This window comes from Poeciliopsis prolifica, unplaced genomic scaffold (genome assembly GCF_027474105.1).
Source record: "Poeciliopsis prolifica strain line A6 unplaced genomic scaffold, Auburn_PproV2 SCAFFOLD008, whole genome shotgun sequence".
In the NCBI taxonomy this organism is placed as follows: Eukaryota; Metazoa; Chordata; class Actinopteri; order Cyprinodontiformes; family Poeciliidae; genus Poeciliopsis; species Poeciliopsis prolifica.
In genome coordinates this window covers 11,329,514-11,356,317 of record NW_026562383.1, presented here as the reverse complement: position 1 = coordinate 11,356,317, position 26,804 = coordinate 11,329,514, and the positions used below count along the sequence as shown (strand labels likewise).

At 37.6% G+C, this 26,804-nt stretch overlaps 3 protein-coding genes across 5 annotated transcripts; 2 read left to right on the top strand and 1 right to left on the bottom strand.

Moving 5' to 3' along the window:
* Positions 1 to 1,922: 1,922 nt before the first annotated feature.
* Positions 1,923 to 18,827, top strand: rc3h1b (ring finger and CCCH-type domains 1b). 3 transcript variants are annotated; one of them, XM_055032847.1, is made up of 21 exons: positions 1,923 to 2,016; positions 2,326 to 2,411; positions 3,826 to 4,247; positions 7,354 to 7,474; positions 8,305 to 8,544; positions 8,667 to 8,842; positions 9,009 to 9,209; positions 9,328 to 9,460; positions 10,172 to 10,290; positions 10,592 to 10,704; positions 10,788 to 11,024; positions 11,156 to 11,361; positions 11,790 to 12,196; positions 12,291 to 12,449; positions 12,593 to 12,745; positions 12,937 to 13,159; positions 13,469 to 13,556; positions 13,696 to 13,792; positions 13,976 to 14,191; positions 15,017 to 15,123; positions 15,475 to 18,827. In XM_055032847.1, the coding sequence occupies exons 3-21, from the start codon at positions 4,017 to 4,019 to the stop codon at positions 15,614 to 15,616; spliced, it is 3,369 nt and encodes a 1,122-aa protein (XP_054888822.1). In that variant the 5' UTR covers positions 1,923 to 2,016; positions 2,326 to 2,411; positions 3,826 to 4,016; the 3' UTR covers positions 15,617 to 18,827. The 3 variants fall into 3 exon arrangements, with proteins under 3 accessions (XP_054888822.1, XP_054888823.1, XP_054888821.1); XM_055032848.1 differs by lacking the exon at positions 2,326 to 2,411 and having other exon boundaries at positions 15,020 to 15,123; XM_055032846.1 differs by lacking the exon at positions 2,326 to 2,411.
* zgc:110366 (uncharacterized protein LOC550476 homolog) lies at positions 18,664 to 23,116 on the bottom strand. Its single transcript, XM_055032864.1, has 7 exons — positions 22,934 to 23,116; positions 21,715 to 21,963; positions 21,422 to 21,523; positions 20,814 to 20,905; positions 20,466 to 20,648; positions 20,319 to 20,378; positions 18,664 to 19,709 (listed from the first exon to the last, which is right to left on the bottom strand). Exons 1-7 carry the CDS (start codon positions 23,007 to 23,009, stop codon positions 19,614 to 19,616), a joined length of 858 nt encoding a protein of 285 aa, XP_054888839.1. The 5' UTR covers positions 23,010 to 23,116; the 3' UTR covers positions 18,664 to 19,613.
* A 469-nt stretch (positions 23,117 to 23,585) lies between these two features.
* On the top strand, positions 23,586 to 26,726 carry extl2 (exostosin-like glycosyltransferase 2). The gene is made up of 5 exons (XM_055032863.1): positions 23,586 to 23,650; positions 24,489 to 24,934; positions 25,444 to 25,514; positions 25,639 to 25,754; positions 25,832 to 26,726. The coding sequence occupies exons 1-5, from the start codon at positions 23,646 to 23,648 to the stop codon at positions 26,232 to 26,234; spliced, it is 1,041 nt and encodes a 346-aa protein (XP_054888838.1). The 5' UTR covers positions 23,586 to 23,645; the 3' UTR covers positions 26,235 to 26,726.
* Positions 26,727 to 26,804: the final 78 nt, after the last annotated feature.

Here is a 26,804-nt window from a genome sequence, read left to right as displayed (position 1 = left end):
CTCCTGCCTGACCCCATCTGTCAACATGTCTATCACAAATGCAAACTGGAAAAGGTCCCGGAGAGGATCCCTGGTGTGATCCCATCTCTTTGTTGAGCCCATCTGTAACTTTACCTCGTTCCTCAACACTTACTTGCCTTTAGAAGTCACATACTGTTCAAGCAATGTCTGTATGTGTAATTTAATATAAATAAACATGGGAAGATCTCAGAGGTTTGTTTGTGAACAAAGAGGACTGCGGTCAACAGCAAACACAGGTCAGATATAAAGTTGTAAAGAAGTTGAAAGCCTGGATGAGGTTTAGGAATATCACACTGTTCAATGCATCATCAGAATACGGAAAGAGTGTGTAATAACTGTTTGTTTTAGCTCTTCAGTGCTTTGAAAACCCCTAATTTGGACCAATACACATTCACATGCCAAGATGCATAGATATAAATCCAAAGGAGAGTCTATTTCAAGACTCCTACAGACATTCTCTATTTGCCTTCAGATATGGAAAAATACACACCAAAATTGCAGGTGTAAATAAGACTTTATAAAATGTTGACTTGTGGCCACTGAATATAAATCATGCTTTTAGATTTTTATTTGAATATTGAAAAGTAGCTTTATTCTACCCATCAATTATGAACTAAATTGTGTTGGTTACATTAACTAAAAAGTTGGTTTTTTATAAGATGAAAAACATCAACACCTTAAGCTAATGGACGTCTCCTGCTCCACCCCAAATTTCTCAAACATTGATAGGACAGATAGTGCAAATCACTTTGACTTCCTCAAAAAACCAAAACTTTCAAAGAAAACATTGCACTTGTCATTCCTTTTCAGTATAAAACCATATTAGTGAGACCTGGGTGTTTCTTCACTTTAACAACTCTATTCAATATGGCATGGCAATATTCCTTTACAGATGAATCTTTGTTGTTCTTATGCAATTTTATTTTTATTTTTTCAGACCTTTTATCATTAGCAATAATTGTTGCTGGTGCCTGTCTGCAGCTGTCACTAAGTGATAGACGGGATACACCATGAGTAGATTGTCAGAGGGCAATCCAGATACGCAGTGCACAGACAAACATGCAATTCTCACAATCATACCTTAAGGCAATTTAGAAACACTAATTACCCTAACAGTGGGAGGAATCCAGAATACCCACACACCATACACATATTCCATACAAATAGACTGAGATTTGAAACTTCTGCCTTCTTGTTGAAAGGCAACAGTAACTGTGCAACATGCAACCCACCTCAAAATATGACCAGATCTTTGTATTTCACAATTGTAATCTGTGACTCACAAATTTGAATTTTTTTGAAGTGCCTTGAAATTTACAAAAATAAATAAATAAATAAATAAATAAATAAATAAATAAATAAATAAATAAATAAATAAATAAATAAATAAATGCTTTGGTCCATAGCAGACCAAAGACTGAGTTCTTTAGGGCTGGCTGTTAGCTGGGACTAGTGTCATATGATTGCATATTGGTTATCTATCCCACGTGAAAATCCAACAAATCGAAACAAAAACAACAAAAGTGATAATGTCTCTTCCTGTATAATCCTCTGCACTTCACTTACCTTCATTTGTTTTCATCCTTTTTTTTACATTTCAGTTATAGCCTATTTCTGCTTAACACCTCACATTCTGCAATACTTTTTTTTTCATTTGACGTTTTACTACGTATACTAATAAATACTATTCTGTAATATCAGCCCCCTGGTAAGCCTGGAAATAAATATGTACTGGTCTCTGTCGTATGTCTCAGTTTTGTGTTGTGCATGTCGTCCACTGCCAGCAGAGGGCGCTATTTAGATATGGTTGCGCGCGCACAAGCACACGCACGTAAACACGTCCGGGCCCAGCTAGCTCTAACCGGCTAGCAGGACTGTTGACAGTGCACCTCCCCGAAACATCGGCAGCAGCGAAGCTGCACAGTCGACATGGCAGCAAAATATCGCAACAGTTTTGTAAAGAAAGATGAAATACTTCCAAGTCATTTGGAATAAGTGAGTAGTAACGATAAATATCATTTTGTTATCACGTGAAACTAACATTAGTGGCTATAGTGTTAGTTTAGTCAAGTAATGACGCATAGCGATGGTTAGTAGGAGAAGATATTTAGCTAAAGGGAGGAGTTGCTAACATTTGTTCGTTAGCCTGTTAGCCCGTTAGCCCTTGGTGTTTCTTTTTACAAGAAGCGTTCAGTTAAACATTGCTAAGACTGGATAAACGCACTTCAAATATTATTTTATATTGTATTGAAATATGTGCCCAGTATTTAAACAAATAATTAACATTAAATGTTTATTTTCTAGGGCCAGATGCTAGCGTTACATAATATCACAGCAAGTCAAACGATAGTCTACCACTCATCTGCTACTTATCGTTTTCTTGACCAAAGGTATATATAGCAACTAGAGTTCTCGGAAGAATATGAATTTGAGATCTACAGTGACACTTGAGACTGAGAATAATAACTATGTTATAGCCAAATAAACCAATGCCTAAAACAGTTAAATCGATTCCTTTGAACTAACGCCGTTTACTTTTTAGCTAAGCTAGCCAACTAGCCTCCCCTAGCCTACTTCGTTAGTAGTTAGCGAACGAATCGCTTAGTTTGTCACATACACAGAATCATTTACGACAAAACACAAAAACCTTATGTGTCATGCTCATCGAATAAATTACACAAACCCTCAACATTGAAGTCGTAGTGTTACGACTTCCTAATGGCGAGATTTGGCGTCTTGCTTAAGGGACTTCGGTGACGGCTAGCTCGATATCCTTTGTCCATAGTCATAGTCGTTATAGGCTCCTGTTTGCAGGCCCCACAGCTGTTGTTTTTCTCGTTCACTTCGGTTGTGCATTTTAAGCATATCTTCTTTTATCTAATATTTGGTTTGTAATGGGTGGACTGTGTACGTCAAAGAAAAATTAATTTTACTTTTGTATACGACAGTATAATCGTAAACCTACTGGTTTAGATTGTAGTTTTCAGATTGATATCTCTGATTATCAAAGGATGATCAGAGATGTTAGCAATTGCTCACAAGTGTTGTCTGTGAAAACAAACAATTTCATCTGCACGAACAATAAAATATTTGAAAAATATACCAGAGTAATCTGCTGGTTTAAACTTAAGGTCATTAAAACAAACTGAAAGCTTAATTTCAAGAATAATTGACGCTCTTTAATTTAAATGTCAAACCGAGATTGTGACTCACAATCTAAAAAAAAAAAGAAAATGTTACAAAGTATTCAAAAAGTCTTTGGATGTTTAGCCATTTTAGTGGTCAGAATAAACATCTGTAAATTTGATTAGTAAAATGATTCTTATTCCACCAACCAAAAGCTAAAGGTAACTGATATAGAATGACATTTTCACCATTATAAATGGCAACAAAGGATATTCTGCCTTGGAATAAAGGCATTCAGTTTGCATACTTTTTCAATGTAAAAACGAATAAATTGTGAAATTTATTTATGTGTACAATTTTTGATACAAACTGTATATTGTGTGCTCATCATATATTTATTTTGGAGTATAAGCACTTGAAAACATTAGCTCTTAGACTATTTAGTTTTGTCAAACTAAATCTGCAGCAATAAGCCTTGGTTATGTGATGAAGGGTTAGGGTTATGAATGTGAATTTAAAACAGTAGCCTGCTGTAAAATGCATAACATGGCAATATTTTTATTTGTAGGCTTGGGTTGGGTTGATTGCCACAACGTTTTGACATGTTTGCTAAATTGTTTAATTTACTAAAGATGTTAACAATTTCCTGTTTTCTTTTTTTCCCCCTCTGCTCTACAGTATTCATCACGAAATGTGATCCACCATCCACAATGTGTGAGGACATTTAAGAACGATTTAGTTCGGAAAAAAACAAATCTTGATTCCAGTGGAATCTTCCATATATCTATATATATAATTATTATATTTTTTTCCTTTGTGTTAATTCTTACTTACATTTATATATACACCCATCCCATCAACATATAACCATGCCTGTGCAAGCGCCACAATGGACAGAGTTTCTGCTGTGCCCAATCTGCACACAGACCTTTGAAGAGACTGTTCGCCGGCCCATCAGCTTGGGCTGTGGACATACTGTGTGCAAGATGTGCCTGAACAAGTTGCACCGCAAGGCCTGTCCCTTTGACCAGACGGCCATCAGCACAGACATCGAGCAGTTACCTGTGAACACAGCCCTGTTGCAGTTGGTGGGAGGCCAGGTAAGACATGAGCCTGTGTTGGATTTGTCATTCATTACCAAACAAGTGCAGCAGTTCATGTTGTTTGTGCAAAGATGCTCTCAATGTGTGGACCTAAAGGTAATATTGGCTTTGTCGAACAGCTTAAGACGCTCTTTTTCACAATGGGGATTCCTTTAATGTGTCACCCCAGCCTCATTAAGCTATGAACTGTATTTTATTGGTGTGCTGGGATAATGTGTAAAGCTGTATTTCTGTGAGGCAATGTTTAATCAGCAGGGTGAGGCACAGCAGTTTCTTTCTTCCTTGAGGCACAGCTGATGGTGTCAGTAATGCTGTAATGGAAACTGCATCAATTGTAAAACTAATGTTTTATCAGATGCAGTCTAGGTCATGGCGTGTGCTGATGCTATGTCATATGATACCAACCTTACTAAATAATATCCCTAGCTACATATGTAGAGAAGTTCTGTACATTTTATTCTCCTTCTTATTTAATAAATATGATTTGAAATAAGTCTGGGTAAAAATTGTATAAATTATATTTGAATAATGGAATCCAGACTGTGTATTTTCCCAAGTGTTCGCAATCTTGTTTTAATATTGCAAAAATAGATTCAAAATGAATGATAACATGTTAGGACATTATAGCCATAAGTTGGTGTGACTATAACATCAGGAAACCAATTTTGTTGAAATTTGCTTAGTTCATGTATAAACAGAAAAATAGACGATCAGGTTCCCTTTCTATATTGTGTCAGACTACATAAAATGCAATGTTTGTTTACAACACATTGTTTAAAAATATAATGGACAAATTTTATATAGTGAATTTGGTCACCCATTGAGCTATTAAGACAAATTTCTTGTCTTATCTTTTATGCTTTTCATGGTTGGGACTGAAGAGATAATAAAATGTCAACCTCAGTGACTGTTTTGCCTTTTAAAAATGATATGCATACAATGGACTGATTAAAACAATCTGTTCCCTCCCACCAGAACACAAAACAAAAGCAAAAACAAATTACAGCCTCTGTAAATCAACTTTAGTGCCAGAAATTACACAAGAGTGTCTCGTCTCTAATTTTTTAATGTTTGTTTCCATTTTTGGCTTGCTTTCATTTCAATTAGACATTACTTCATGAGATATTCTAACTAATTTAACACAGACAGTGAAACTTTATATGTTTTTAAAAATGATTAAATGTAAGAAATAGATATCGAAACAGTGACAGTTCTCTCATGTGTAAGCAATTATCATACAAGACAGATAGATTAAACTTCGTCCTCCCCCACAGTATCAGTGCTCGGCATAAAAACACAACAGTATTTAGCCAAGTATGAGCATTATTACATGGATTAATTGAAGATGGCATTCATAGTTGAGCTGGAGTTGCTTAAGGTAAAGCTAAAACATGTTCTTGAAACAGACCTGAGTTTTTGTGTTACATGACTTGAGAAAACCTTAAACTGGATTTTTTAATGGTTAGGATGATTCTCTAGCTTTCTGGGTCTTTGTGGTCTTTTGATGTTGTGTAGCAACGTAAAAGGAATGTTTTAACGGGGTAGTTAAAGCTTTTATTATTTTCTTCTTCTTTCACTTAAAAACAACCATCTTGACCAATATCAACAGATGCACTGGTAGAGAAAGCAGTATTTTCTCAAATGAGTATTGTTTAAATGCATTATCCTGAGTGGTGAGCTGAAAATTGAATCTTGATGAAAATATTTTGTGAATAAATTGTTTTGTTTTTTTAGAATTTAGATGAATATGTAATTGTAGTACAAAGTCTGTTATTTTAGTATATATGACTCAACATTGAAGATTTGTCTGTTTGATGACAGGTAATTGTTCAAATTTTTTTTTTGAATGTGGCTTTCTTACAATCTGCACAAAACAATAATCTCATGCTTTACCGTCTCTTTACCTTATGGTCATGTTAATTATAATACTTGAACTTCTAGTCTTATCTTTAAATTATTTAAATTATATGATCTGTACCAGTTACAAAAAATATTTAAACATGTTCTAAAATGTACAAAAACACACCACAGTTTGCTCCATATAGTTATTTATCAAGAAAATAATGTCTTTGTGGAGCTCGCGTTTTTCCTCTTTGGTTGTTCAAACACAGCAAACAAAATTGGTTTAGTGCCTTATTGATGTTTGCTCAGGCTGTTAACTCAGTATTGAGGAGTCAGAGGAGTGACAACAGTGTAGTTGGAGAGGAGCTTTATTTCTGGTTCTGCTCATCATCTCAACTCTGACACTACCGGTTGGACAGAGCAGCAGCAGCAGCGGTGGTGGTTCAATCTCTTACCACCTTGCTGCCTTGTTCATTTTGCATATCACACTGATGTGGGAAGAAGGGTTGGCCAGAAAGTGTTTTGTGACTGTGGCAACAGACAAATGTAAAGACCATCAGTAAGTAGTTCTTCAGCCTGCTGGGTTTAAGGTGGTTTAAGGGATAGAGGATTGCATTATATTATTAATTAATTGCATTCTTCCCAAACTGTGGTCTATTAGAGGTGGCGTGTAAAAGAAGCACATTTTACCATTAGTTTTTTAAATAATAGATGATAATTTAATGGACACCTGACTTCAGCAACATAAATTCAGATGATAACAAAGGCAGCTTTCATGTTGTACTTCAGTAAGGATTACACTCAAAAGATTTATGCAATTAATGGGACATTTACAAATTTTACTATCACATTTTTTAATAAACCATTATGATCTCAGTCATAGATCAGACTCATTGGGGTAACCGTTTTGGCCATATTTGGACTTACATTAATATTTGTATGTTAAGCTAAATAGATGTGGGAGCATAGTTTAGTTATCGGCACAGCAAAATTATAAGATCAATCAGGATTGGTGTAATAAGTTAAATTCTTCTGAAGTACATTCTACTGTTATTATAAGGATACAAACCTTCTCTTTTACATACACACACTTAGGTTTATTTTTTTCCTCATTTTAAAATGTTTCAATAAATAATAGTTTAATGAGCTGTAAGTACATTTTCTGTGCAAAACACATATAACACACTACATAGTGACCAAATAGGTTCAGGATGTTTCTGGAAGATGTACAATAATTTCACTTTTTTATTTTCCCCTTCAGGTTCCCAAGGCTCAGCCGGTTGCCTTGATTACAAGTCCAGAGGACACTCAGAACTATGAGGTGGCTAGACAGTGTGTGGAGGAGCTGGCCCTCTACCTCAAACCCCTCAGCAACACCCGAGGTACCCAACTTACCGTTTAATGCCTACATTCAGCATAACTTATTTCGTGGTCAAATTTGTAAACTCTTGCATGTTTCCACAAGTGTAAAACACAGAAATCTAAATTTTGAAATGATTTTGTTTCATTCCGAAAATAACAGTTTGTTCAATATGTTAGCTTTTCTGTTTAAGGGGAGACTATACAAAGAACCCAAAAAGTCAAGTTTTGTGTTTCTGTAAAATATTTTAAACTTTCCGTCTCATTTGCCTTCTAATTACAGATATATGGGCATATCCCAGTATTTAGTGTGCACAGATAATTTACACAAATAACATCGTAAGCAGGCTAAAAAGTATGTAATGGTTGCTTTTATGCAAGCCTCGATGTGCTGTTTTTAGTTAAAAACATTTGGAAACTTGGCCAAGTTAATGTTTAACATGAGATTGAGAAATAACTGCACATTGAACGATTGGACACACTTGGAACAGAAAAAAACCTCTGTAACAAAAGTAAAATTGACTTTTTGCATTATAGCTTATGACTATTATCATTAAGTATATGAATGAAATAAAATTATTCATCAGTATTTTGCAAAAAAGCAGTTATGAATCCCAGAAATAACCAGTGAGATTATTGCTGAGGAGAAATGGTGAAAGATGCCATAATGAGGGAACCTCTTTTTAACAGGTTTTGAGGTTAATATCATTTGACAGATAAGTGTATTTATCTAGCCTATTAAGAGTATATCATCTTCTGAGAAAATCACTGTGTACTATGATTAAAATTAGGAGATTTGGAGGTTGCAGTGGGGAATAGTTTGTAAGAAGTGTATGATTAAATATTTTTCCAGGTGTGGGTCTGAGCAGCACAGCCCAAAGCATGCTGAGTCGACCCATGCAGAGGAAATTGGTAACTCTGGTCCACTGCCAGCTGGTGGAGGAGGAGGGACGGGTCAGAGCCATGAGAGCAGCGCGCTCTCTTGGCGAGCGAACTGTCACCGAACTCATCTTGCAGCACCAGAATCCCCAGCAGCTGTCCTCTAATCTGTGGGCCGCTGTTCGTGCACGGGGCTGTCAGTTTCTTGGCCCAGGTAAGTGTCAAGTGATGCCGCCACACAGACAGTAAATTATTGTGTTTAATTAAAATTTCAGAAGTTTTTGACAATCCAAAGGTACTCAGAAATAATCATTGTTGTCTTTTCTCCGACACCAGCAATGCAGGAGGAAGCCCTCAAATTGGTTCTCCTCGCTTTGGAAGATGGTTCTGCTTTGTCCAGAAAAGTGTTGGTTCTTTTTGTAGTCCAAAGGCTTGAACCACGCTTCCCTCAGGCGTCTAAAACCAGCATAGGCCATGTGGTACAGCTGCTTTATAGAGCTTCATGCTTCAAGGTATGTCAACAAGAATTACTTTAGTGGTGCTTAATGTGATTAGTTGACTCAAAATATCTGTAATGTGGTCCATGCAGAAATAAGACTTTAATAATCTGTGATGTATTTAGAAAATACTGTATTGAATGCAGGGCGTTAAAATATTTTCCCTTTTCTGTGACTTAAGGTTACCAAACGGGATGAAGATTCATCTCTCATGCAGCTGAAAGAGGAGTTTCGTACATACGAGGCTCTGCGGCGAGAGCATGACTCTCAGATTGTTCAGATCGCCATGGAAGGAGGGTTGCGCATCGCACCTGACCAGTGGTCTTCTTTGTTGTACGGAGATCAGTCACACAAGTCACATATGCAGTCTATCATAGATAAGGTATGTGACAAAGCAGTAATTTTCTTTATTCATAGTTTTGACCTGAATAGTCACAGCAGTCCAGTTATTAAGAGATTTCTGCAAGCCATTATTTTCTGTGTCTTTTCTTCCGTTGCAGCTGCAGACCCCGGCATCTTTTGCTCAAAGTGTGCAGGAGCTGACAATTGCACTGCAGAGGACTGGGGACCCAGCCAACCTCAACAGACTACGACCCCATTTAGAGCTGCTGGCAAACATCGATCCCAGTCCCGGTAAGATCACGTAAACGGCAACTGTCTTACTTTTAGAAACGTGCAAGTTGGATGAATAAAGATGCATCAATCAGAATTTTGTCATGGTTCTTTGTGTTTCAAACACTTGGATTTTGTTCCAGACTGTAACATGAAAGTTAAAAACAGAATTTAAATTATATTTTTTCTGTTAATTGAATTAGGAAGGGATGCGACAAAAGACCATGTTTTAGTCTTTTTATTATGAAACAGAGCGAAGTTGGTTATGGATTTTTTTATTGTATTTCGCATCCCATTCTTGTGATTGGCATAGTTAACATTACTAAAACTGTAGAAGTATCATAGCCAGTGGGTTTGATGACAGATATAAGTTTAATCTCAGAAGAGTAAAACAGAGTAACTGTGCTATACTCCATTAGCCATGCTGTCACCTGCTAAACTTGCCTTACTTTTTTTTTTCAGCTTTTTCAGTTTCATTTTAACTAGCTTCTTGCAACTCTTTGCACATGTTAAATATCTCATAGACACAAAACTGAAAGTGCTCAAAGAGTGTAGCTATTTGAGCAGTTAGTGACTGATCTTTGCTACGGCCCATCAAGTTGAAAATTGGTCACCTAAATTTATCAGCTAAGTTCTTTGAGAACCTGTACAAATAATGTGTAGTTTCTCTAAATATTGACTTCATAAATTTTTACATTTTCTTAATTTTTTTTTCTACGTCCAATTTTTTAGATGCTCCTCCACCAACATGGGAGCAGCTTGAGAAGGGGTTGGTAGCAGTGAAAACAGTGGTTCATGGCCTGGTTGATTTCATTCAAAACCACAGCAAAAAAGGAGCTGATCCTCAACAGGTCAGTTTAAAAAATTATTTAAAAGTCTCCAGTAAACCTGCAAATAAAAAAATAATTCTGATCTGCACTAAATCTGTGCTGTTCAGTAAATATTGTAATAACCTTTTGGTCTATCCTAATTTTATTGATTGTATTTTAGCCTTACTCCATTTAGTCTTTAAACAGACTTGACCAAAAAAACAAATGTCTTTACTTGCACATTGAAAGTTTTGCCTTTTTAATTTGTCAAAAGGTCTTCAGACAACAAGTATTTACTTGTTGTTCCACGAACACAAAGGTTATGTTGTCTTGTTTTTTCCAGCCTCCTCAGCACAGCAAGTATAAAACATACATGTGTCGTGACATGAAGCAGAAAGGCGGCTGTCCTCGTGGCGCCAGCTGTACCTTTGCCCACTCTCAGGAAGAACTAGAGAAGTGAGTGTAAAATGTTAGACCTTTATCCAGTATATCTGCAGCATTTTGTTTGGTCTTTGGTAAAGCCTTTTAATGTTCACCAGGTACCGTAAGATGAATAAGCGTATGGCAGGTCGCTCAGGAGTGGTGTTTCCAGACGATGGCCTTACGCCTGATGTAACAGTGACCCGAAAGCATTCCCCAGTCACCAATGGCAGCGGTGCGCCAAACTTGCCCCAATTAGTCGCCCGCGGCACCGACACAGTCCCATATGAGTTGCTGTCTAAACCTGCCAAGCTGGATGGAGGAAGTCCAAGTGGTCCTGGATCGCCACCAGATGTGTAAGTGCCTAAAAACTGACCGTCACCATTTAGTTACACTGATTTCTATGTATGTACAGATTTGTTGGGTATGTTGCAACTAAAGAAGAACATGGTGCACTGTGTAAAGCTGAAATGCTCAATTCCTTTAGCCTGGACCCCATGCCTAAAAGCGGTATACCACTGCCACCTCATGCAATGGCTCACCCCAGGATACCAGCAGATCACCTCACAGGGGTCAAGCATATGACCGGGGTTGCCAGGGGTTCTCCAGTTTATCCTCAACCTCAACCCCGTGATGTATATGACATTCGTCCCCCACCTGCCTCTCAGTATGAGCCACCACAGTACCCAGCAGGTAGGAATAAAGGAGTTCAAATAATCTCATCAAAGAAAAATGTGTGGTTTTTGTTTTACTTCCCAAGAAAATCTGTCAATTTAAAGCAACAGTAAAATAAAGATCCATTTTCTGGTCCATTTACTGCATGGACCAGAAAATCTATAAAGTAGTATAGAATGATTCTAAATTTTAAACAAACTAAAATGGCAATAAAACAATATAGCTAGCTCCTTTTGTATATTTTACCTAATATTGTAGAAGTATTTGACTTATTCAAGAATATCGCATGAATTGTATCTTTTTAAACCACCTTGACAACTACTATTCTGTAAATTATAGAAGAAATTATTAGGAAAGCATGGTGTGTTTTGCCTAAACCAGGATGGTAAAAATCAGTATTTTATGGCCTTAAAATAAATTATTTACATTTTTGTGTGTTTACCCAGGTTATCCCTACCAACAGCCAACACAGTATGTCCGGGAATACATCCGTAATGCCCCTCCGCCGAATGAGTCAGGACCCCCTTACCATGATCCTTACAGTGGCTACAGTGCTCCGGACCGCCCCTACCCCTCCCAGCACTCTGGCCCACCTTTTCCCTACTCCCACCCATCTCATTATGACAGAGGTCACCACGGTGCCTACGGCGCCCCTCCTCCGCCCCCCCAGCCTTATCCATCTCAGAGAGATCCTCTTGTCAAAATGAGTCCGGCTCCCCTCGATGTTCCGCCCCCCTCAGCGGGGCAGGCCAACTCCCTCTACCACCAAGAAGCGAGTTCCCGGGACAGATATGCCCCAGACGGCTACTATCCTCCGGGTTCCCAGCCTCCACCCATGAGGACTTACGTCAGGGTATGTCAGCTGTAAATATTTCTTGTTTTGAATACATGTGGTTTAGACCATCTGAAGTTGAGCAGTGGTATTTTTGTATGTGTTGGTTCCTAAGGGGTCGCAATACAGCGGTTCACAGCCCAGCCTAGACTATCTCCACCGACGACGACAGGAACTGTTATCTCAGCTGGCAGAAAGGAAGGTGATCTCTCCTCCACCATTTGCTGCCTCTCCCACTCTTTCACATCCCTTCCCCAGCGACTACCCACCAGAGGTTAGCACAGAATACATTTTCTACTTTCACATTGCGCTCTTTATTTCCAAAAAGCACTCATGTTTATTGAGCCAAAATGCTCAAGAGCTCATTGTTAGACAGTATAGGATATGTTTTTAATTACTTTGTTTTCATGTGTGCAGTATGGTGACGAGAGCTCCAAAACGATGAAATGCAGAGAGCACGACTATGCAGGGCAGTACTCACCCTGGTCCTGCGAAACCATTGGCTCTTATATTAACACAAAGGATGCCAAACCCAAGAACGTCATGGCTCCTGGTTCCATGGAGATGATGGTAAGTTCAGATGAGTGACTCCTAGTTATTTCTGCGGGGAGTGGAAAATGTGGAACAAGTTTTCTTTTTGACACATTAACTCAGTGTATACTAAGAACCCTTAATTCAGGCACTAATGTCAATGGACTTTGTTTTGCTCTATTTAATGACCTCATGATCTCTTCTTTCTGTCTCCTCTTTGTTTCTGTCAGAATGTGGATGATAAAGGTCAGAGGGAGCCATCATTGGAGGCCCCTCGCAGGGGAACAGAAGTAAAAGATGATGACCCTATTATACCTTTTGGCCCCCAGCCCACTGTGTCACGCTTTGGTGCCATCTCCCGCACTTCAAAGACTGGCTATCAGACCACTGGCCCAGTGCAAGCTATGGCCTCCACTCTCCAGAACCCCAACTCTAAACACATGACCATGGCTGGTAAGATTTAAATTTGGATTTCCAACTAAACCCTAAAAGTCACCAAAATTGTTTTTCTTAACTGATTCAGGGTTTTTTTTATTGTATGGAATTCATCTTTTGTCTATCAGGTATATGAATTCAATTAATCTCTGAATTAATGTTTGAGCCAGTATATCAGTGATATCGGCTGATGTTTGTCAATATCTATCTTGCAAATAAAACTGATCCGGTCGTAATGACAGATATTTATTTTCATCTTGGGTTGTCCATGTGGTATTTGCTTGGGGAGGGGACGTTGTTTTTTACTATTTCATCTTGCTGCTGTAGATTACTCATATGGAAGTCATGGAGGATGGGCTGGAGCTTCATACCCCTCCCACCAGACTGCCTCCTCCTCTCAGGGACACTTTGAGCGGTGAGCCCTTGCCCTCCCCCTCCCACAAACACACACACACGTCTGTTGATTTTTCATTTAATTCGATGTGATTTAATAAGTCTTACAGTAAGCTTGAGACTTTGAAATATTATTAAACCAGTTCATTGTATTTTCACAGCCTTCCCATGACAACCCCAGACAGAGAACAGTTAAAGATTGAGCTGCAGCAGGTCAATCAGCAGATCACTCAACAGACTCAGATGCACAACATAGAGGTATGTAGAATGGATCTGAAGCTAAGCTATAGTAATGTGGTGCTTTAAAAGTGAAAAAAAGAAGAATGAAAATCTTTTTAGTTCTGAAAATGTTTAGATTTATATATCTTATGGCAGATGTTTTTTTTGTTTGCCCACATGTTCCTGCTTCCACACTCTCTTTACTTCGTCTCACTGCTGCAGGCCGCCAGTAACTCTTTGCTCCTGCAGAGGGAGGCCAGCGCATTGGTCGTCCAGTCTGTGCAACCCAGCCAGGGCCCCGCAGTGGTTCCACAGCAACCGCAACCCAAGTGGCCAGTAGGGGGTGCCAGTGTGTCAGCTGTTTCCAATGAGCAGTTAAGCTTAGAGCTCCACCAGGTGGAGAGAGAAATTGGCAAAAGGACCCGAGAGATGGCTTTGGTAGGAAACTTTCTGTATCTGTGAATGACTGGTTTCTACTGTAGTTGACAGGCAGATGTGTTCAAAGTATTCACATTCTCTTCTGAAATAGAAGTACAAATAGTTGGATGAAACAACTGGTAAAATGACAAATTGAACTCCTTTACTTAAGTAAAGGTATAAAAGTACAAATTTTGTACTTAAGTACAAAAAGAAAAAAAGTAATTTTACCTAGTCTAAAATACTAGAAAAGTTTTCGTCATACAAAATGCCTTACAACACAGACGATCACTACTAAATAACACCCAAACATGCCAACTTACCTGTTTGTGTTTTAGAAGATTTGACAGCAAGTTCTCGAACGCCAGAAGCTCATGGTTGATAAAACAATGCATTTGCCACAAGTTGTTTGTTCGTTGCGCAGACAACATGGAAATGCATGAGCCGAATTATCAGTGGTCTTATCATTTAAATAAGACTATTGATGGGGAAAGCCTCAGAATTTGTTTTTCCTTTATTTTGCAGTGTTACTTCATTCATGTTTTTATCACACAAAAATGTGTTTTTCTTCGGTTTTTGGTGTTTTTGGCATCTGACTGTTGCGTTACTACCACTTTGACAAGCTTTCTGTTCAGAAGGTGGATCTTTTAAAATGGCTTCACATCATTTTCTTTTCCCCACCATGAAAGTAATGTAAGGAGTGGAAAGCACAAATATTTGTCCTAAAAGTAAGAAATTGACAGAAAAATATACTTAAGTACAGATGCTTGAAAAATCTTACATTAGTTGACACCTCTACTGATGGGACTTTTTTGTTTTCACGTTTATTTTTGTTTCTGTCCATAGCAGGAAAACCAAGTAGCTCATGATGTTCAACAGTACAAAATGCAGTCTGCAGAGAATGGACAACCAGAGCACGAGAACCAGCTGGAAGAAATCTCTCTGGCTCTCGGGTGAGTATAACCTTAGCTCAACTTTGAAGGAGGCATACATTTTTTATCAGATGACCAAATTCTACACTCTTCTATTAAGTTGCTGCAGTTTCTGTTCAACCTCCCCTGTCAGGTTTTGGAGGTAATTGATTAACTCGTTCCCCTCTGCTGCTAGGCATAGGAATAATTTTATTGTGAAGTTATGGCAGCAAGGAAATAAAGACACCATGACGTGCATATTTAGTTTAAAACCCCCATCAGAAATCGGTGTCTTTTAGTATGTATGTTTTTTTATGTATGTTTTCTTGCATCTTTTCTGTCTTTTGTTCTTGCATGTACTCATACAGCTCTCTTTCTCCACTTCTCATTCAGCGAAGTGTCCAACGGCTCCAGCAGTCTGCAGGAAAATGCAATGTCACTGAACAATAAGACGGCTGCAATGAGCATGTGCTCTGATCCAGTGGTGGCTGGTTCAGAGATGCAGAAGAATGGTGTTGTCCACTCCTGCTCATAGGAACACACGCTTATGTACACGCACACACACACACACACACACACACACACACACACACATGCAAGATGCTCATTTGAAAAGCATGCACAGGCACACATACACCCATTCTATTTAGAAGATGAGCAGTATCTGCCGTGATGATTTTCTTTCTTTTTGTTCTGTGAATGAGCTTTTTTATGACTTTCCTTGCCTGGAAACCAGAGCATATAATAACATTTCTTGTGTGTTCTTTCTTTCTTTCTTTTTTTTTATTTTATTTTATTTTATTTTATTTTATACTGGTATTTGATTAACAAGGCTCAAAATTGATACATCAGAAAAAATAAATGGTGGCGATGAAGACAGCATGTGTATATTTATTAAAATTGATAAAATGCCATAAAAGCAGAATTAAACTGAATTCCCCGCCAACCCCCCCCCAAAAAAAACAGGTCGTGTGCCTGTTGGGCCGTACTTGTAGTTTGAACGGTTACATCCAGAGGTGCACAGGTTAGAAAACACTTTCACTTCACATACATTTCAAGGAGCTTGTCTCAAATGTTGTGCAATGAGACTTTACTATAGGAAAAGTCTCATAACGTGTGGCTCTGCGCTCACCCCCAAAATAGTAACGAGAGGTTGGCCAGATGCAGACATCTGTGGAGGGAAATCACAGAAATTTCACCAATTATTCAGCCAAAATGGACACGTCAGGTGCTTTTTTTAGAAATGCATTTCTTCGGGAAGTATAATTTTCATTATTTTATGAAGAGCATAATTTCTATTTCATACTTGAAAGCAGTATCTATTTAATAAAAGCATTCTGTTTTAAAGATTGCAGTTGTGTTGATAATGAGATTTTTTTTTTTTTCGATAAGGGAAATATTCGGTGCTTCTCTTGGTTGCGGTGTGACCTTGACGTGGTTTACGTTCAGCACCTTTCGCCTGCGTTTCTGAGCACAGCTAGGCCTGGCTCATAATAAAATATGAAATTTTTCTAGTATTAAGGCTAATAAAACAAAATAAATCAATAGAATTTCCCTCACCAGAGCTTCTCTTCTGGCCACACAGAGGCCTCCCCATTGGGATTATCTTGTCACTTGTTCTCATAACTTCTATGAAGTTGCCTTCCCTTGTGTGTTTTTTTTTGTTTGTTTGTTTTTGATTTTTTTTTTTTTAATTATTATTATTATTATTTTTTTGCTTAATTTTGATTGTTTGCTTTACATTGTTACAATTTTGGGCGGTGCAGCTTACCTCCTGAGAACTTTATGGAGCATCGCTGAAAACGTGTCCTCCTTTCTTTAGAATATTTGCATTTTTTGCTAACCCTGGGAAATTTTCCTGTTGTCGAGGCAAAACCCGTTTACAGCTTGAAGAGCAGCAACGATAGTTCCTGAAGAGACACACCTGCTTCTTCTTCCAAACTGTCCTCAAGTGCATTTACGACAACTGACCAAAAAGTCAATTTAATATTGGATCTACCATCCATTGCTGTCTTCATCACCACCATTGCCACTGCGATAGCTCTTTCTTTAACAGATGGACTGTTTACCACTGATTCTCAACACGGAGCTCTCCGCCTTCTCTAAACAATTAGCATGAGTTCATGTGCTCAAACGGTTAAAAAGATAAAGAGTTGCTCTGGGTCAAGTTGTTATATCGAACCCTCATTTTGCTTATAAACTGTCGGACAAATCCCTGATCACTGATGAATCAGTTCAAGGCATAAACATCAGGTATTGTAGGGCGCCTCTTTCAATTTGTCAGCACAAGGATAGCAATTTAGTTTTCTCTCCATCCACACTTAAAAGCCTCAGGCTGCTCCTTGCTACATTTATTGTTTAGGTACACAGCTCACTTATACATATGAGTATGTATACATACATTAATATACTAAAGCACTATTAATGTGCCACCTCTTACTCTACTTGCTCAGCATTTATATTAAATGATCTCTACTTAGAATCAGCTAAATGTTGTTCTTTTTTTTTTGTTGTTGTTTTGTTTGTTTTTCTGTCCACTGGTTGCCAACACAGACTTTATCCTTTCCCAGACGAAGGACCTCTGTGTGCATTGATGTGTGTTCACTTAAATCTTTTGTGTTCAAACAAAGTTGTTCTTTATAGAATATGCTTCCGAAGAAGACAAAAATCTGTAACTTTGGAAAAATTTATATGGAGATGTTTTTTCGTGTGTGATAGATTGTATTGTAGGAAACGTGCCCTCATTTTTCTTTTTTTTTTTTTTTTTTAATTTCTTTTTTTGTTCGTTCGTTTTTTTTTTTGTTTTTTTTTTTTTTGGTTACTCCCCTTTAATTGTGCTGTATCTGGTCATAGTGTTGAGATTTTAGAGCAGGTTTGGGTCTTCTCTCTCTCCCTCGCCCCACTACCGCTCCAGTGACAATAACCAGGCGGTTTCGTCTGACAGATTAGCTTGTCAGATTAGCTGTCGTGCTCTTTTTACATTGTTTGTTCAAGGAGCATCAGATCTGAAAAAATGGAACACGTCACAATTTAGAGTCGTACCAATGAGCTCTAAGTTTGAGTAAGCCAAAACTACCAAAAAGCTTGTTCTGCTTGATGGGTCACCACAGGTCTGAATGAGCCTAAAACACCTATTCACTTAGCAGAGCGTTTGTGCAGTGATTGTATGAGGGAAGTTTACTTTCTAGTAAATGGCAAATATGTTTATTTCAATCTTGTGTGTTTTGTTTTGAGTGAAACTGCTGCCTACACCCTTTTGATGATAAAACAACCACCCACACCCTTGATCACTGACCTCTGTTACTGCTATTTGAGGCTCACATTTTATTCTCAGACTTTCTGAGGAAATTCACAAATGGACTTTTATATTATTACTCCCTTGTAAAATATCTCTTAAATTAAGGTACAGGTTTGATTTCAGCAAGAAAAAAAAGGTTTTTATATGTATATTATACTCCATTAAGGAATGTCTAGAATTATCTTCCTCCAATGTGGATGTAGCCATTAATACGCCATTTTATGACTTTGTAAGAGAATTCACTGTGTGAAAATTGGTTTGCATTTTTGTATAATACAATCTGCTTTCTTTTTTTTTGTTGTGTTTGTTTGATACGAGAGGGAGCTCAAACTGGAAGTTTGAAGAAAGGAAAAAAGAACCTGTGAAATTGAAGAAAAAAAACAACAAAATGTAACTTATGTGCAACAGTGATTCTGAGGGGGAAAGATTAAATGATATTGCTAACTAAGGCTTTTCTCGTCCTTTTGTGTCCTTGAAGACAAAGAGAAATGTAGCAACGTTCCACACAGTCCAGAATATTTTTTTCCCCAATAGTTGTCGCTCCAGACATTTCTGTTCAGATCCAGTTGTGTGTTCAAGGCCTATGATTCAATTTGAACCTTTTGCAGCAGAAACTGTGTTCTAGATAGTTCAACAACTCACATGAAAGCGATTTCTTCCTAAATTTCTGCAAAATATGAAACAGTAATGTCACACTTAACACTTTTATTTTTATTTAAATGTCTTACACTTTTAATTCCCATCAATTACGATGCAAGTACTTACAAAAGGCTCATGTACCAAATATTAAAGCACATAAGTGTATTTTACTCATGGTCATTTCAGACTTTGAATCCCAAATATATTGGAGTATTATTATTTTTTTAAATTAATTAATATGGTTGAAAACAATAAATTTATTCCCAAAACTAAATGTACACAATTTGAAGATTTTTTTTCTAAAACTGTATCCTGTGATGGAAGAACTGCAACAATTATTGAACATAATCAACTTCAAATAATACAAACAAAAGTTAAATTGTCACATTTTAAATATGAAATTTTAAGGAAGTAAAACTACAAAACAAAAAAAAAAAGGCACGCTAACCACATTGAATTCCCAGTTTGTCATGTGAAGTTAAGACAAACTACATCAGGAAATCTACATCAGTGGCCCCCTATGAGAAGTCACATAAAAAATGACCGTCACACACAATTATTGCCAGTATTGTTCTTTTGTTTTTCCTGGTAAACTTTAATCCACATTTGTAGGATCCCAACTTGTGTGCCGTCCATCATGTAGATTTCCTAAAGCAACCATGTCTTTCTCATCAAGTTGGAACCCAAACACCTGTGTATAAGATGTTAGAATGTGAGATGTTAGAATGTGAGATGTAAAATAAATGCTAGAAAAAAAAGTTTTATCATTTTTTTCTCATTACTTAGATTTTAAAGACTACGCCAAAGATTTTCATGCCTTTTAAAGAACTTTGTAAGGTTCTGAAATGAATCTGCAACATTTTTAATAAATGGGGACATGTTTCTGGATGTATTTTAAAGCAACACCTCAAAATAGTTTTGTCGGGAGGAATGGGCTACAATTTGATCAGATCTTTGAGGGATTTTCAGTTTAAAAGGTGGTTCTAACAAGTACTAAGTTTTATGTATACTTTTGAAATTGAAAAAATATATATATTAATTTTACTTATTCTGAATTTAGAAAACTGAAGTTATGAACACCTAACTGGCTTAAAACAGGAAATCTTTATTGTGATTTATTCCAAGTGAAATCTGTTTTGGGCCACTTAGATTAAATCACTTTATAGCCTGGTGAATAGCGAATCATTTAGAGGGTAAAGCTATAATTGACAGAAATATCATCCTTAGTTCACCAGACCAAGATCTTTATGCAGTGTATGGATGTTAATAAGGCTCAGAAGTCGACAGGCTTATGACTCACTTGGCAGTTTTCCTGTATCTTGTTCTTTTTGATGGACTTTGGAATTGTGACAACGCCATTCTGGGGAATAATTTTGATAAAATATAACTTTGGTTAACAACAGACAAAGACACAAAAACTACAGAAGCAGTGAGACAATGCGACTACCTGGATACTCCAGCGAAGGCAGATCTGAGCAGCCGTCCGTCCGTACTTTTTTGCTATTTGTTGCACGACAGGATCATTGAGGACTTGACCCTTGGCCAGGGGACTGTAGCCTTCAAACACTATCCCATTCTTCTGACAATACTCCATCAGGTGTTTGGGTTGTTGGAAAGGATGGTACTCCACCTGGCAAAGTTATTGAATAAGCAGAGTAATCTTTTGGAAAAAGACCATTAAAAAATATATATATTGCAGGGAGCCAGAGAACAATCTTGAAAGTTCACCAGTCCTGAATCTAATCCAATAATTGAATAAATACACTTACATGAACAGAACAAATAGAAAAATTACTTGGTTAACATGTGGCACCACACTACAGTCTTCCTTCAACTGCTCCAGGTGGTGGATCAGAAAATTGCTCACCCCAATAGCACGACAAATCCCTGCAATGATAAGGTCAGATTGTAGCTGTAACAGTGCCTTACATCTATCTAGGTTTGTGTTCTGGCTCTACAGATGCAATTCCAGAAGACAGAAGAAAGCACAAGAGTCTGTGCTGTGATTGGGAAACATTTGTCAAGTAATTAAAGTCAGAACTAAAATTGTGCAAATAAGTTAAAAGAAGCTGACAGACATTCAGTGGGGTTGTAATCTCTGGAGATCATTAGGTAAATGCAATACATTCGCCTTATTCAGATTGATACACAGTTGATGGACAACTCTTCCCTTAGAATAGTTACTCATTATAGAACACGTTAAAAAGTTCTTATGTGACCTAAAAATTACTGAAGCAGCACAAGGTTCAAGTCTTAGTAGGGAAATGTTCCAAATTCTGCTTTAAAAGTTGCCAAAATGATGGAAAATCTCAGGAAGGTGCAAAGATTAACAGCGTGACGAAAGTTCTTGCAACATGCTGTGCCCTGAGAAATCAGTTTAATATTTACATCAAGCCCTTCTACCGTTTTTGTAAAGGTCCTCCAGAGCTTTCCATGTCTCAGCTCTAATCTCTCTGTTAGAACAACCAGGTTTTAATGACGCCGGCCAATGCATCAGGTACAGATCTAAAAAACAAGAGAAAACCTAACCATTACACAAGCAAACAAAAAACAAGAAGATATCACAATCTATTCAAAGGTAAAAGATGAAGACAGTAAAGGAAGGACATCTTTATTACTAAAGGCTGGTTTTTAGAGGCTTTGTGACCAAACATTGACTATTACATTTGTTTTACAAAGCTAGATCAAACTCATACCAAAATATTCAACCCCCATTGCTCTGCAGGAGTCCAGGCAAGCTTTTTTTGCAGCTGTGTATCCGTAGTCCCCAGGCCAGAGTTTATTAGTGAGCCATAGTTCACTTCGTTGCAGCCCGCTCTCTTTGACAGCTTTGCCCAGCTCCTCCTCACAACCATACCGCTTTGCTGTATCAAGGTGGCGAATACCGCATTCAGTGAGAGCGTACAGGATGGCATCATGTGAGTATCCGCCATGATGAGATGTACCTGACAGTCAAAGAACAAAACAATCTCTGATGAGGAGCCCAAACATGCACCTGAAGAAATAGAGCCAACGGGACATTGTGGCATTCAATCAAGATTTAATCTCTCAAATGTTTTGAAAATTAAAAAAAATGCTTTATTTATTTATTGTTGCAAAAATGCTGTTCTATGATTGTCAAGCTGTTACAAATTAGGCAAATTCTAGGGAAAAGCAATAGAAAACCAATAATAATAATAATACCAAAAAGACCTCAGCAAAAAGCTATACTTAGTATACACAATACTGTGGATGTTATAATAGACATTCAGTTCCTTTAATTGTGGCACTTAAAATAATCACAAAATGAATTAAGTTGTGAACTAATTTACTTGTAGCTGTGCTCTTAATTCTTTAATCTTAACAAAAACCTAATTCAAGCTTCCCTCAAAATACACATTGGACAATAATTTACAATTCACCCCCTCATGTGTTTCAGCAAAAATGTTGTTAAAAAACACAGAAAAATCACAATTCTGGATGAGCATCGATCCCAGGAATTGGTTTGGACCAATGTATTTATTGGCTTTGCAGAACATTACAAATAAACTTATTTCTGAAATTGTGTTAATTTTTGTTGCGTTTTCTTCAGTAGTCATATTCATAATTGAACACATATTCTTTAGTAAGGGAGCTGTATTCACTTTATTGATAATTCACAGGTTCCATTTCTTCTTCTTCAGAACAGTGCTGCCTACAGAAAAGAACTCGCTCTCTTTGCCCCCAGTGGACAACTGCAGTATAACATGCACATACATAATACTAAACAGAAAGTGACAGCTTTGCCTTTCAAAGCAAATTAGACAACATGAACATATATATATACACGCACACACACAAAAAAATACAAAGACAATTTAGCATGAGAACATGTTCTAAACATTTTTCTTTTGACTCTTCCAACTTTAACTGTCACATTTTAAGCCTAATACAGACCTAATCCAAATATTGGGATTTCCAGACCATTGAAGAGTTGGACTGTGGGACACCTCAGGGCTGGAAATAACGGCATGCTTCTCTTAAACAATTCTGGATCCGAACAACAAAATAAAAGAGTTAGTATTCACGTTTCTTATGTCAAAAACACACTAAAATACACTAAGCTGTGCTCTGCGTGCAGCTGAGATTTATGTGTGCGGAGTCTTTTCCCGGTATTATCCCACAAACATAGACAAGGCAGATTCTAGAGTTCTCTTAAAATACTTGCATAAAAAAAACCTCCCACATTTTTTCTCCAATCACCTTTGAGCTCTTACGTGTGGCTCAACCCACTTCTTCTTCGTCTTTCTGATTTTTACTGGCGGGTGACATCTACAGTCAAGACGTATTATCGCCATCTACTGTGCTGGAGTGGGACCACAGTACCTCCCTTTAATCTAAATTATTATATGTAATCTTGTTTCCTTCAAAAATGTAATAACTGCTTTATTCATTTTACGTTTAATTAACATCTTATTAAGTTTCAAATCTCTCTTTATCATATTTCCTAATTTCTTGTTACTCTCAGCACACTTTTTCACGTCTGACTCTAAAAGCAGAGAAAGCAGATTTCTTCTCTTTTTTTTCCCACGCCAGCTAGTTACGTCATTGCTACGCAACAAATATGGCGCCACAGTAACCAGAACGAGATGATTTCAACGCAAACAAAATGAGGTGAGTTATAAATAAAGGAGTAGAAAAGCTAAACTAATGAGATGCGAAAAAAAAAAAAACTAAACTCAACAGAGAGAAACATTTGCAACACACCGGACAAAGTTCACAGCATCAGCAGAGAAACATGAGCAGTCATGGAAACAAAAAGCGAGGAATGTTGATCAAATCAGTGCACGAGACTCTGATATTTTAATATCGATTTGACCCGTCCCAGAACAACAAAGGAAAACTGTTTCATCCGTATTCTATAATATAGCTGATTAGGATTGGGAATGACGAGTGTGTTTATTTTTTTTTTTAAAAATGCTGCAAATGAACGTATTGTAAGTGTATTTTGAAACTTTTTTTTTTGTGGTTTCTTGCCTGCAATATCACTTGCAATGTGCAAGTTAAACAAGGAGCTGCTGCTGCGTATACCACTGCTTTGTCTTTAGCAGAGAAGTTGCTCTTAAATCAGTTCTTCTCTGTGATCTTCTGCTCTATCTTCTACATAAACTAAATGTGTCCATTTCATTAATAAATTAGAGGGGCAAAATTCAGTGTGACATTAGAACCTGAAGACTACAGAATATCATATCTACCTTATTGCAAACATCAGAATTTTCTTTGTTGGAAGACAATGTTTTTTTCCATAATGGCACGTAGTTGCCTCTGGGCAAAAATTTTATTTTGCCAAGTTTCAGTTCGTTGTTGTGAGATGAAAAAGGGTCAGGAAATTATGTTTGAAGCTGTGTACTGCACATGATTACCAATTAAAATCAAACACAGCATTCAGTTACTACATTGTTTTTTCTAAAAAAAAAAAAAAAAGTCAGTGTATGTCTCCTCTTGTTTGCAGGCTTCCGCGTTGCTGCTTTGGAATTCGGCGAAAGTGTATCATTTTTCCACTCCTGCTGATCTTCTTGGTCGGAGCTGCCTTGACGGCTCTGTTGCCCCCTGCCGAGGAGCATGGAGATGTTGCTGGGTTCCTGGGAGTGCTGCGCAGAGCAGCGCCGCAAAACGGAAACCCTGCTCAGGGTCAACCTGCAGATGCCCCAGAAGAGAAGTTTACCATCATCATCCAAACCTACAACCGCACAGACATTTTACTCAAACTCCTGAACCATTACCAGGCAGTGCCTCATCTTCAGATGATCATCATAGTTTGGAATAACATCAGGGAGCAGACTCCGGCCAAGCTGTGGGAATCCCTGGGTCCTCATCCAGTCCGGGTGGTCTTTAAAGAACAGGCAAAAAACCAAATGCGCAACAGGCTACAGCCGTTCTCTGAGATTGCCACCAATGGTCAGTGCATTTTTAACTTACATCAATGTGTAAAATATTCACAGATTTTTTAAAATTTCATTTAACCAGAGTCGTGCCATTCAACAGAGCGGAGACTAGAATTAGACCATTTTTACTTCATCAAATATTAAATTATTGGCAAGACAAACACCAAAAATTCTGAGTTTTTCCTATATGTATTATATAATAAAACTTTGAACTCAATCAACCAACAGGATGCAGTTTGATGCACTTTTTATATTACGTGAAGGTCAGAGACGTGCATAATTATATTCTTGTATTTTGTCATTTTTGGTTGGTTAGTAAACTGCTAATTCTATCAAAGCACCTGCTGCACATTATTTTCTTTCATAACTCTTTATTAAAAAAAGTAGAGTTGATCAATTAGAGACCTTGAAGAAAAATGGATATCTGACAGGAAATTTTTATTTAATTTTTGTCAATTTTTACTAGTATTTGAGTTTTTTCTCTTTTGATCCCTTCTGATTCTTTTTCTCTTAACCATTTAGCTGTGTTAATGCTGGATGATGACACCCTTGTCAGTGTTCCTGACATCACTTTTGCTTTTTCGGTGTGGAAGGTAATACGATTCATTGTCTATTAAATTAAAGCAGCATTTCTAGTCTTATGACTGAGGGGTTGTAAAATAACTGTATTAACTGTGTTAGTCATATAATTGAGCGCTACATTTCTATGTCTTGAAGCAATTTCCAGACCAAATTGTTGGATTTGTCCCTCGGAAACACGTCTCAACAGCTGGAGGAGTTTACAGTTATGGTAGCTTTGAGCTGCAGAATCCAGAAGCAGCTGGAGGAGACATGTAAGTTGCCCTTGCATTTGACTTCAGTTTGGGGTCCTTGTTGTGTTTGCTCTTACTTAGTTCTGTTCTCCCTGCAGGTATTCTATGGTTCTGATCGGTGCTGCCTTCTTCCATCAGCGCTACCTACAACTATTCCAGGATCAGCCTAAAGAAGTACACGCCTTAGTTGACGAAACCCAAAACTGTGACGATATCGCTGTGAACTTTGCTGTTGCTCTGTATTTAAGAAAACACTCAAATTCAGGCAGAGTCCACAGACCTTCAGGGATCTTTGTCAAGCCTGTGGACCTGCGCAACCTTGAGAAAGATGCCAGCAGTGGATATCAGGGAATGTGGCATCGTCCTGAGCACCTTCTCCAGAGATCGTACTGTTTGAACCGGCTGGCGCAGATCTATGGCTTCATGCCGCTCTACTACTCCAACCTCATGGTTTCCCAATTTGGTTTCCCAAGCTATGCCAATCACAAGAGTAGGGGATGAAGAAGTTACAAGTGGATGATTTGGGCCAAAGTAAGAGATGAGATGGCTGAGGACTTTGGTAGACTTGTTTGATTAGTTAATGCTTCTCATGACAATCAGCTGATGCTTTAAGTCTCATGTGATTCGAAGGTCGTTCTCATCGCAAGATAGTGATGACAACACAGAAGAGTCAGATGTAAAAATGTATTCTTGATAGAATCACTTGCTGAACTGCAATTCAAAAAGAATAGTAGGTTTGAAAACATAAGTTATTATATACAGGCATATAGTTGTTTTTTTTAAGAAATGAAATTTAATACAGGCCCAGAAAATTATTCATATGGTTCATTTTTACTAAGAACTAAGACCCTAAGAAACACACATCTTCAGAATTCAAAGAATATGATTTAAGTTGGGTTTTCTTTTAATAAAAAAAAATTCTGTACCAATTTAAGGACTCTGTCCTATTTGTGACAGTTAAAAACAATTAAAGAATACTTTATTCACTCTTAATGAGTTAGCCTGAGATTTATTCCCCTTCTCAATAATCAATGGACAAATCTTGATTGACATTACAGAAATGAGGAACTC

Excerpts from the sequence above, each read along its gene's own strand:
- rc3h1b (XM_055032846.1), top strand. The coding sequence starts at position 4,017 with ATGCCTGTGCAAGCGCCACAATGGACAGAGTTTCTGCTGTGCCCAATC. Across the intron at positions 10,291-10,591 it reads AAGGAGCTGATCCTCAACAG|CCTCCTCAGCACAGCAAGTA; the intron begins GTCAGTTTAAAA and ends TGTTTTTTCCAG. Across the intron at positions 11,025-11,155 it reads CCTGGATCGCCACCAGATGT|CCTGGACCCCATGCCTAAAA; the intron begins GTAAGTGCCTAA and ends CAATTCCTTTAG.
- zgc:110366 (XM_055032864.1), bottom strand. The coding sequence starts at position 23,009 with ATGCCGTTATTTCCAGCCCTGAGGTGTCCCACAGTCCAACTCTTCAAT. Across the intron at positions 20,906-21,421 it reads GGAGGACCTTTACAAAAACG|GGATTTGTCGTGCTATTGGG; the intron begins GTAGAAGGGCTT and ends TTATCATTGCAG. Across the intron at positions 19,710-20,318 it reads AGATACAGGAAAACTGCCAA|GTGTTTGGGTTCCAACTTGA; the intron begins GTGAGTCATAAG and ends TCTTATACACAG.
- extl2 (XM_055032863.1), top strand. Across the intron at positions 24,935-25,443 it reads CTCTGAGATTGCCACCAATG|CTGTGTTAATGCTGGATGAT; the intron begins GTCAGTGCATTT and ends TTAACCATTTAG. Across the intron at positions 25,755-25,831 it reads GAAGCAGCTGGAGGAGACAT|GTATTCTATGGTTCTGATCG; the intron begins GTAAGTTGCCCT and ends TTCTCCCTGCAG.